Source organism: Echinops telfairi, unplaced genomic scaffold (assembly GCF_000313985.2).
Source record: "Echinops telfairi isolate 266 unplaced genomic scaffold, ASM31398v2 ScPeMD7_29;HRSCAF=101, whole genome shotgun sequence".
Taxonomy (NCBI): Eukaryota; Metazoa; Chordata; class Mammalia; order Afrosoricida; family Tenrecidae; genus Echinops; species Echinops telfairi.
The window spans coordinates 4,062,840-4,074,356 of NW_022103926.1; the positions used below are offsets into that span (position 1 = coordinate 4,062,840).

At 58.5% G+C, this 11,517-nt stretch overlaps 1 protein-coding gene across 1 annotated transcript in view; it reads left to right on the forward strand.

Annotated features, from left to right (window-relative positions):
• The first annotated feature begins 5,311 nt into the window (after positions 1–5,311).
• The window catches only part of EMID1 (EMI domain containing 1), a 45,173-nt gene continuing 38,967 nt past the window's right edge, over positions 5,312–11,517 (forward strand). The window contains exons 1-3 of the mRNA XM_045289541.1: positions 5,312–5,322; positions 6,962–7,075; positions 7,410–7,513. Of these exons, the coding sequence (XP_045145476.1) occupies positions 5,312–5,322; positions 6,962–7,075; positions 7,410–7,513 (229 nt within the window). The remainder of the gene's footprint in view (positions 5,323–6,961; positions 7,076–7,409; positions 7,514–11,517) is intronic.

The window sequence follows — 11,517 nt, forward strand, 5'->3', positions numbered from 1 at the left end:
ACTCTGAGCACCTCCAACCTTGGGGCCAGCCCAGGATCGGGAAAGGGCTTGTGTTCCCCACCTCGGGGCCAACCCGGGATGGGGACCAGGGCAACAGGCTGCCCAGTATCTGGCCAAGGCTCTCGGGAGTTCGGGGTGTCGTCCCCCTACCCGCCACCAGAACCCCAGAGGAGAAAAAAGGGCGCAGAGAAGCCCCCTAAGACTCAAGCCCCATGAGATTCTCGTCCTGGCCCCGGTCCCCTCTCCCTGCACATGGGAAAGGCCCAGGACACCCCCGCCTCTGGCTCCCCCTCCCCTTTTCCCTACTCCAGTTTATTTTAAACTGGGCTATTTATTTCCTTGGAGGGGAGGACAGGGGTGGAGTCTTAGAGCCCCTGGTGAGTGTCAGCCCCCTGGGACCTGGCATTTTGGACAGAGACCGACTCTTCTTAGTCCTCTTCCCAGAGCTGGATACATTCTCTTCCCCCCCACCTCCCCTCGCCCCCCGCGCCCGGCGTGGGCGGGACCGTCTCTCAGTACCTTCCCCAGTGCTGGCCCGCACAGGCAGGATCTAGAGGAATCCCTCCAGGACTGAAGAGGGGGTAGAGAGTGTGGTCCCCATTGAACAGATGACCAAACTGAGGCCGGCGAGAATCAATAGTATCTAGGCTCTGGGCCATGCATGGAAGAACTGGGATTCCAATCCAGGTCTTTCTAGCCTTCGTGACTGCCTGGGACCCGCCCTGCACAAGTCCTGACTGCAGCCCCCACCCCTGCTGGGGTTCCCTTCTCCGGGCGCCACTGCTGTTCAAGGCAGACAATACTGCCTGGCCGGCCCTCTCTAGGCTTTTTCTTCCTTTCATCCCATTCAAAGGCCTGCCCAGCCTCCGCCCCTCTACAGCCTCAATTCTTTTCAGAAATGCCCTTTTCCCAATGATCAGGGGCCAGCATCCTTCCGTCCCCTGCCCCCACCCAGCCAGGCTAGCAGAGACAGGTAATGTGGTGAGAGGTGGCCTCGAATCCCAGGCAGGGATGGATGAGTAGCAGGTGCTGCAAGTGCCCCTACTGTGTGCTGGCCATGCCGTCTGCAGAACCTTCCCAATCACCTTAGAAGCATGCTTTTTTATGGTTGCTATTTCATAGAGAGGAACCCTGGTGGTGTGGTGGTTAAGCGCTGGGCTGTCATCTGAAAGGTCCACAGTTCAAAACCACCAGCCGCTTCTCAAGAGAAATACGGGGCTTTCTACTCCCATAAAAAGTTACAGTCTCAGAAACCCACAGTGGCAGTGCTACCCTGTCCTGTTGGGTCTCCATGAGTCAGCACAGACTCGATGGCAGTAAGTTTGGTTTGGGTTTGGTCTCATAGAGGGGGAGGTTGAGGCCTGCCCAAGGCAGATGGAGAGGGAGTCCTGGATCCCAGATGCTCAGGTGGTGGAGCCTGAACCTAGAATTCCCAACATCCCAGGATGCTGGCCGAGAGGGCATAAGGCTCTAGTCCTCTCCAGCCAGAGCACAGCAGGGCCTCCCAGCATTTCCTGGGTGGGAGGAGGAGAGTGAAGCGGTGGCCCCTGGGGACCTTCACCCCAGCTGTTCACTCACAGGGGGCTGTCACAACTGAGCATCCCCGAAGCCCTGAGGGCAATGCTGTTGTCCCCATTTTACAGATAAGTAGATGGAGGCCTAGAAAGACCAGGGGCACCTAAACCAAGGCCAGTCCATTTCCAAAAATGTCCCCCTGGCAACCCTCCTGGAGGAGGGAGCCAGGTGATTTGCCTGGGGGGGGCGGGGGAGGGGGTGCTGGGAGGAGTCTCAGAGACAGCTGTGCAAGTCATGATGAGGAATTTGAGACTCCGCCTCGGACACAATGGGGTTCATTCCTAGCTCTGTTGCCCACTTGATGTGTGACCTCAAAGAGGTCACATCATAGCCCTAGGCCTCAGTTTTTCGTCTCTATAAAATGGGTATGGTAACCCCACGGCCCATGCCTGTTTGGAGCATGGGGCCTGATACATATACAGGAGCCTCTATGGTGGTTCCACGATTGTGTGCATTAAGTTGGGGGCTGGGGGCTGACACGGAGGAGTGTGTGGGCCACTGTCAGGACCTGCCCTCATGGCCCTCATCCCAGTCTGTTAGAGACAGCATGGGGATGTCACGTCCCATCAGCCCTCCCTCCACCCCCAGCCCAGTGCCCCAGGCGGCCCTTGGCAGCCAAGGGACCAGAGATAGAAAAGAGGCTTTGTGCCTGGGGAGGGGGAGGCCTGGGAAGACATCCAAAGGCCCACCCCCAGTCCCAGGAATGTGGCAAGACTTTGAGACCCCCGGAACCAGGCTCCCACCTTGGCTCACTCCTGCCTTGTGTCCCCCTACCCCCACCCCAAGGCCCTGCAGGGCTGCTTCCTGCCCCTGTGACGTTCATCCCGGCCTGAACTCTGCTTTCCTCTGGCCGTCCCCACACTGCAGCTCTCGGCTGCAAGCCACCAAGCCTCTTCCCACTCCAGTGCCAACATCCTTTGGACAAATCCTGGGACCAGGAGAATGGATGGGTGGCATCTTCCCCAGCCCGATGCCCACTGGGTGACCAATGAGGCAGGTGACTTCTTGGAGCCTCACTTTTCCTGTCTGTAAAATGCACTACCAATACTATCACCAGGCATGGGCATGGTGACTCTGATGCATGGCGACCGGCTGCACCCGCATCACAGTCAAACTGAACTCCATCGGATTTTCAATGGCTTTTTTTTGTAGACAGCCAGCCATTTCTTCCAAGGCACCACTGGATGGGTGACTTTGAACCTTCCGTCTTTCCATGATCAGCCCATGCACAATTTCCAAATAGCAGTCACTATTTACACTCCCCAGGGTGCTCCCTATAAAGGGAGGGCCCAGGGAGTTGGCTGTGCCTGGCCCGTGGCCCTGAGGTCCAGGAGCCAGAGGTAAGGTTAGCTGCTAGCCACGGGACCTCTTCTGCCAGGGGCGAGTCTGCCGTCTCTGCAGAGGGACAAAGTGAAGCCGGAGTGGGTAAGCCTTGTCCAAGGTCACTGAGTTAGAAAGCAGCAGAGCCGGGACTGGGATGGCGCCTCCCCGCCCCCACCCTCGCCCCCCTTTCTTTCCCTTCCTTTTCATAATGGTCCTTGGCCCCCCGCCCGCTTGGCTGACTCCTGCAATTAGCCCCTATCACTGTTCCAGATCGCAGCCTGAGCCCTGCAGAGACAAAGTCCCCTGGTCCCTCGTGGCAGGGGGTGGAAATGGATGGGAATCCCACCCCCCACCCCCTAGTGGAGGTGGCCAGTGCCAGGCTGAGCTAGTCTGGCCTGTTTTCTTCTCCCCGGGGGCCTAAGTGGACAACATGGCAGCCTGGGGAAGAGGTCTGCCTCCTCCAGTCCCAGCCCTCACCTACCCCACGCCAGGCTGCCCTTCAGGGCTCTGAAGTAGCCCACTACTGACCACACTCCAGAAAGGAAGCCCCGGCAACTGGGATGGAGGGGCGTGCAGGGGCTGCACTCGCCTTGGGAAGCTGTCTCCCCTGTCCTGTCTTTCAGCAACACCCCCTGAGGGCCCTTCAGCCAAACCCCAACTAGTGGGCATCCCCCCCATGCCAGGGGCTGAGAAAGACACTAAGAGTTAGGGTGGGTGGCTGTGGGGCAACAAGAGCACCTGACCCACCTGGGCCTCAGGGAGAACCATGACCCAAAGGATGAATCTGGGCCTGTGGGCTCTGGGAGGAGCTTTCCAGGCAGAAGGCACCTCATGTGCAAAGGCCTGAGGTGGGAGAGGCAGGCAAGCCAGGAAGGTGGGGAGGGGGACAGTAGGCAGGACTGAGCCCGCAGGGCTGCAGGAGGGATGGGGACCCCTAGTAGCGGGAGCTCCTTGCTGGGTGCAGTTAGGTCTGGGCTGTAGGTGGACAAAGAGCTGACTAACTTATGTGTCTCTCAGGGCCTGTCAGTGCCAGGAGACAAGGTTTCTGAGTGTGTGTGCTTATGCACGAGAGCATGTCAGCCCTCTGCAGGTGTGAACCCGTGTACAAGGAGGATGGACGTTTCCAGGGCCATGTGTTCTGCTGGATTTGCATTTGTGTGCAAGTGTGTGATCGTGGGGATCTGTGTGCATGGGCAGGTGCACGTGTGTCAGTATGTGTGTTTTCCAAGTGCAAGATGTCTGCTGTGTGTGTTCATTTTACATACAGGTGTGCTTGTGCACAAACTTGCTTTGGCATGTGCAGTGTATTTTCCATGCCTGGATGTTTCCCCGGTACAGAGCGCTCCTCAGCTCAGACTGCTCTCTCGGTCCTGCCCAGCGCCCCCAGGCCAGTCCACAGATCCCTAAGCTTGATCACTAGACTGGATACATTTTTCTGGAGAAGAGCTGCACCCACCTCGGGTTCCCAAGGGGCTTCTTATGCTCCCCCACAGAAAACCCCAGCCGGTTAGAACCATGGCCCTTGAGACTCAGAGGCGGCAACATTTTGGAAATCCATCTTTGCAAACTTTTCAAACCCTCACCTGCTTAATATATGCAAAATCTCCAGCTGTGAATTATGAGGGCCGGCTCTGGGGTTCAGCAGACCTGGACTCCAGCTGTCATTGTGATGCTTAACATGGGGTCCCTGGGCATGTCACCAGGCTTTCGAACCTGTTTTCTATTGTGAAATGACCATTTCAAACAAACAAGCACACAAACCATTGACATCAAGTCTATTCTGACTCATAGGGGTGCTACATAGGGTTTCCAAGGCCTTGTACATCTTTATGGGAGCAGACAGCCTCATCTTTCCCCCTCTGAGCAGCTGGTGGATTTGAACTGCCAACCTGGCAGTTAGCAGCCCAACTTTGACTTGAGAGCACCACATCCTCAATATGAAGATTAAAATGCACTCAGAAGTCCATGGGCCTGGTACACTGCAAGCACAGTAAACAATGGGCGCTGTTAGGGTGCCACACTGAGTCAGACCATTAACAAAGGCCTGGTGACTTCTTTGTAAAAATGAGCCAATGGATTACAACAGAACACCGTCCAGTACAGAGCTGGAAGCCTTCCTAGGTTGGAAGGCACTAGAAATATGGCCAGGGCGCTGCTGCCATCTCAAAGTACAATCGACCTTAGCCACAAGAATGGAGCAAAGCCCTGGACATGCGTTCGCTGGTGGGGTCCGATTCACAAGGAGAGACGGCAGCAGCCACCGTGCACTGCTAATCCCACGAATGCATGTGGAATGCAAGAGACGAAGAGGACGCAGGGTCGGGCTGCATTTCGTTCTGTTACCCATCAGAGCCCTGCTTGGTGACAACTGGCAGCAACGGCTGTTCACCCAGCACTCCCCTCCCGGCCCGACATGGCGGCGAGGTATGCATGCCTGGTGGGCACCTAATGCACAGGTGCTTACACGGATGAATGGTCTCGCTCTCTTTTGAGCAGCAATGCGATCGTTCTGTGACTCGCAGTCTGCGCTATGGTGGAAGGTTCTAGAATCCACACATGGAGACTCAGGCTCAGGATCAGCGTCTGGTTTTCCATATGTAGCTGTTCCCCACCATCTGGGCTGGCCCTGGTTTGGTGCCGCCACAAGCACATGTCCACCTCAGCCGTGGGGACAGCCGTGTCTGTGGGCCAAACTGAACCGGCACTTCTGCCAGCTCCCCGACTGTTGTGCCTCTGCCCAGGGAATGCCCCTCCCTGAGAGCATTCCAATTCCACCAACAAGCAAAGTACAGGGACTCCACCTCCAGGACCCGCTGGGGGCAGGGCAGTGGAGGGAGGGACGGTGGTGGGGTTGGGCACCCCTCAGGTGGCTAGGACATTCCAGGTGCTCCGTGGTCCTCAGCCCGACACGGGGTCATGGGCTCTGTGCTGCGTGTCAGGACTAGAGGACGAGAGAGGAGGTTTCAGGTGACCCTCCTCAGCCTGTGACTCCCCGGTGGCCTCAGCCCAGGGTCAGCTGGTTCCCAGGCTGAGGTCCTCACAGCGCTATGGACCGTGGCCACAGGAGGTGGGGAGGAACCGTGCCCCGCCCCCGGGAGTGGGGGGCTGGGCATCCACATCTGCACACCTCCACCTCTCCATGAGAAGGTGAGAAGGGGCTGGGGCAGCATGCTTTCCTGCCTCTCTGTGGGAGGATGGGGCACGTAGGTGCTTGTCTGCGCAGCCGGGGTTGTGAAGTGACCACTGGAGAAGTCAGCCCTCCGTGCCTGGGACGCTGTCACAGTGAGGGGACATGGAGCCGAGCGAGGGGCCGGCCACGAAGCTGCAGCTTCATTCCATCCCGGCGGCGAAGAGCAGATGGCTGCATGGGGTGTTTGGGGGGATGGATAGCAGGGACCTGGGTTCAATGAGGAGAGGGTGGGCTTTGAGGATTGGAGGACTCCTCGGGGGCTGCACACAGTTAAATGCTCAACCACCACCTGAATGATTGGCACACAGACGCCCCTCAGAAGATGGGTCTGGCAACCAACTTTGGAAAAGTTCCAGCTCTGAGAATACCACGGAGTAGTTTGACTGCGCACAGGGGTCCCCGTGAGCCGGGATCGACTCCCAGCAGCTAACAAGACCAGCAGGTGCTGCTAGAGAAGTGGGGGGTGGCGCCCCAGGCAGTGCCTCAACAGAGGCCTGGAGGTGCGGGGGTTTTATGGCAGGTGTGGAACAGGAGCTTCTGGGGGGCACAGCCAGGTTTCCACATCTGATGGAGTGGGTAGAGGGAGGGCCACAGCTGCCATCCAGGGCGGGGGAGCAGGAGACAGTGGGGCAGGAATGGGGCAGGGTTGGAGAGACAGTTCAGGCGGATAAAATACCCTCTTGCTACCTGATGGTCACTCCCAAGATGTCCCGAGAGCCCCTCACTCAGCTGCCCCCTCTGGGACCATGGACTCCACCTCTCAGCCACAGGCAGCACTGGGCATCCAGACAGGCCCAAAGGATTCTAGGAACTCAGGACATCTCTGCCTTGGGCCCTGGCCAGGGACCTGAGCTCCACTTTGGTCCCCTCCAGGAACTGGTGCTCGTACGTGGTGACCCGCACCGTCTCGTGCCACGTGCAGAATGGCACCTACCTTCAGCGAGTGCTGCCGAATTGCCCCTGGCCCATGAGCTGTCCCGGGAGCGGGTAAGTGAGGCCAGGCTGGAGAAGGGCAAGACTGGCGCCTCATGGGTAGGTGGAGCAGGGAGTGGTGGCCCCCAGGCTTATTCTCAGCGCTTCCCGTGAGCTCCTGAGGTACCCCAGGAGGAGGTGTCCCCCCATTTCCTGGCACCCCTGGGTGTCCACTGTGGGTGCCAGGCCAGCTCTCACCTACAGGGAGTTAGTATCCAACTCCCACGTAGGAGGGTTTAGGGGTTGAACCCCAGAAAGCAGGAGAAGGGAAGCTTCAGAGAGGTCCTGGGTGGGTGGGTCGGGGGGCGGAGAGCCCTGTCTGAGCTGACCCCACTGGACACCCTTCCAGGTACAGAACCGTGGTGAGGCCCACGTACAAGGTGATGTATAAGACCGTGACTGCCCGCGAGTGGAGGTGCTGCCCCGGGCGCTCGGGGCCGAGCTGCGAGGAAGGTAGGTCTGCCCACTGACTCGAGCCCCTGTAATGGCCAAATGCCTCCCACTGGCCAGCAGGAGCATTTGGGTGTCGCCACGTCAGTAGCCCTGCCCAGCGCTACGGGGAGGTGGGATTGTGCCTGCTGCCCCTGGCCCATGACCACATGCCTCTGGGGGACTTGTGGGAACCCAGGAGAAAGTTTCCTAGATGCCACGCCACTCATGTTTGAAGTCACGCCATCCTGGAAACTCCCCCCCAGATGTGTCTGTGGAACGTGGGGGCAGACAACTCCGCGAAATGCCGTTTTATTCAGCTTGGTTATAAGGTGAAGGGCAACCAGCTAAGTGGTGAGTTTGGCAAGTTCTAGCCTCTCCGCTGTGAGGCTTGGAGCTGGTGACGTCACCTCCTGGGGCCTCCGTTGGTCCCATCAGTGAGCTGGGCTGCTGGGAAGATGGCGGTGAGAAGATGGCCCTGGTGCGGGGGACACAGCTGGAGACGCCCAGTGGCTTCTCCGCCGCACATTCCTTCTCTCGGCACCGTCAACAGTGACCACCTGCACACGTGGGCTTTGTTGGGTGGACAATCCAGGAATCAAATTGACGAACCCTGGCCTGCCTGCTGCTCATCCCTGACCCCAGGGCCTCAGGGACGGGGGGACTTGGCAAAAGGAGCTTGTCTCCCTGTGGCCCCCACTCACCTCCTCCAGTTCAGGGTGACTCTAGCCAAGCACCCAGCAGAAGCATGGTGGGGGGTGGGCGGCGGCGAGTCAGATGGGGAGCTGCCCTTTCTCACCAAGCTGAGCCACAGCCTTTGGCAGCCCTCACTCAGGGGCGCCATCGCAGCTGCCCCCACTCGATCTGGTGCCTGACCAAGGCCTCTGAGCTCAGATTTTCAGACCCCTAGGGCACCAAGGTGACCCCAAAGAGATGGACTGGCCTTGAAGAAGCCAAGAGCCCAGCCTATCCCTGCAAGAGGCAGCTGCGGGGAAACGCGTTTGGAGCCCAGGTTCAGCAGACTGGCATCAACGCCGCTCTGAGGGGCATCCTGTGGTAGAAATGTGTGAGCGGGGGACCCTGGGGCTAACAGAAGCCACCCCACCACCACCAATGCTTCTGATGAGGGTTCCATGCTTCACTCCCAGGGACCCCACAGCAGCGCAGCTCACAGATGGGGCGACTGAGGCCCAAAGACGTGACATCACCTCCTCAGAGCCCCCACCCCCACCCCACCCCTGTTGGGAGGGTAGGACTCTGAGCAGTGCCGAAGGTCCGGGATTGCTTCCAGATATGGGAAAAGGGGACCAGCCCCAGGCCCTGAACCCTTGAGTACATGAGTTGCACTGTCCCTGGGGAGAGGCTGTAGGAGGCAGCAGGGATGCACCCTCTGGGGATAGGAGGCAAAAAGAAGCCAGAGGCAGAAGGGTGGGTGTCAGGGAGTCCGGGGTGGGAAGGGAACCAGCTGGGAGGGGCCTGTGCCAAAGAGGAGCCTATGGTGGGAAGGGGACTTATCCCCTAGAGATATGAGCCAGACCTGCCGAGGCGAAGACCACTCTGTCGCTGGCTCTCCTCCCGAGGACAGCCCCTCCCGGGTCTGGGGCTCCTTCACAGAGTGGGCAAGGGTGGAGGAAAGGTGAAGGCAGCACCCATGCCCAGTGTTCCCTGCTGCTTCAGGCCACACATCCAGGAGGCTGCTGACATCCAGGGGGCAGGAGCCAGGCCAATCTCAACTTCTGCCAGCTCCCTCCAAAGAGCCTTCTGGTCCCACCCCGGGGGTGTGCAGGGCTGCATGGGCCAGACACACACCAGCTGTGTGGCGTCAGGCCAGGGACTCCCTGGTGCATTGTGTAAGCTATTGTGCAAGGGTGCCCGGCTGGGGAACTGGGCGGGGCTGGGAGCTGGCAGCATGCCTCCTGTGCCTACTCAAAGGGAGGAGCACCAAGGGCAGGCACATCGTAGTAGTCTGGGCTGCCAATCCCTGAGGCCCATGGCCTCACCTGTGTGAGCGGCAGTGCAGGAGGAGCCTGCCAGGCGGGGGCGCTGTAGGGACGAGGCAACTCATGGTGGGACAAGAGGGTTCTCCGCACACGTAGGGTGACACTGAGCAAAAGGAGGCGAGAGAGAGGATGCCCAGGCCTGGATATTCTGGAAAACTGCTCTGCTGGGGTCCGGCCATGTGGAGCAGGGAGTCAAGGGGGTGTCACTGTCTCGTTCTGGGACCAGCCCTTCCTCCCAGCAGCAGAGTGCACACTGGGATCGCACCAGATGTTTCCCCTGCTGGTGAGCGCCCTCTTGGCCTGTCCAGTGCCACGACCCATCCTCAGGGACACAGAGATGCGTCACTAGAGGCCACCTGGCCAGGGAGCAGCCTGAAGTGAGCCCCAGAGGAAAGGGCACACGGTGCTTCCAGAATCCAGCCCTGGGTCCACTGGGCCCTGCTGTGTGAGCCTCTGTTTTCCCTGGAAGCTGCCCATACTGGTGAAGCAGGGGCTCACAGCTGGCACATAGCGAGTGCTCAATAAATGCGGCCCAAATGCTTGGGGCTGGAGACGTTGTGGTGGCTCCCAGAGAGAACCATGCCCCCCACCCTGTTTCTCAACAAACAGGTCTTTGCCCTCCAAGCCCCCCTTTTCTCATGGGGAGAGGTCAATGAATGAGGATGGTCTTGATTGATCTCCACAGTCCCATGAAAGAGTGGCAACAGTGGGCCCTAGTTTATAGATGGGAAACTGAGGTTTGGGAAGGGTAAGGTCATGCAGACCCTGAAAGCCAGGATTGGAATCTGCCAGGCCAAGCATCTCTTGCCCAAGTCCTTGGGGGTGGGGTAGGGTGTGGGTAGCACTGGAGGGCCAGAGGATCTGTTGGCATGTTCACCTAGTGACCCGCTCCCATAGAAACAATGGTTGAGGATGGGCCAGGTCCAGAGACACCTTGGTGGGCAGCCTGCCTGGAGGACTGGTGCAGGTGCAATAGGCAAGAGGCTGAGCCTGGGCCTGACCCCGCTGAATGCCCCAGGCTAGGGGGCTCTACCAAGGATGAATGGCCCCAGTGTCACCCCTGCCCCTGGACTTCCTTACAGACAGGTCCCCTCCCACAGCCTGTTGTCCAGACAATGTAAGTGAGGCGCAGACAGGGCTTGGGTCTCACACAAGATCACACAATAAGTAAGGCTTATAGCTGGGATTCTTCCTGGGGCCACCCAGCTGCCCCAAACCTCTCCAGGTTGTCGTCCAAGGTAGCAGAGGTGGCCACCATCCTTTGAGCCAGGCTCCGTGGTGGGTGCTCTGCTTCGCTCCCAGAAGGTGCCAATGTGGAAACTGAGGCTCAGAGAGGGCATGGTGGAGCCAGGCGCAAACTCTCCTAGTTTTGGTCGGGAGCCATTGTCTTTTCTCTGCTGCAGAACAACTTAAGGTTCCGAGGGGCACATGTTCCCATAGCTGGGGTACCTTGAGGGTGGTTGAAATGGATTTCACCCAAGCCCCTCCTAAAGAGAAAGGCAAAGAGGCTAGGGGCTCCCTTTTCCATCTCCCGTTGGGCCCTAGAGCCTCCCCTTCCACCTCACTGTGGCCGATAACCTCAGAGCTCCAGACTCTCTCTATCTTGGCTGGGTTCTCTACAGAGAAGTGTGTGTGTGTGTGTGTGTGTGTGTGTGTGTGTGTGTCTGTGCGTGCACACGCGCGCATGTGTTTAGATGGATGGATGGATGGGTGGGAGAGAGAAGAGGGAGATTTAGCTCAGGAGAAACAGAAGAAAGAGAAATTATCTCAAGGAAATGGCTCATGTGGTTGTGGTGACTAGAAAGTACCAATCTATGGGCTATGTGTCAGGCTGGCAGTTTCTCCCAACTTATGTGGTTGCAAGGGATGCTGAACCCACAATTGACACGTCAGATGACAGGCTATTGGCTTACAGGACTGCAGAAGCTCGTGAATACCAGACTAGACAGGTCAGACATCAGTCTGCTACCTCAAATCCCAAGAACCAGAGGCTAGCCAGATGCTGAATCTGGAGAAAAGAAAAACTGT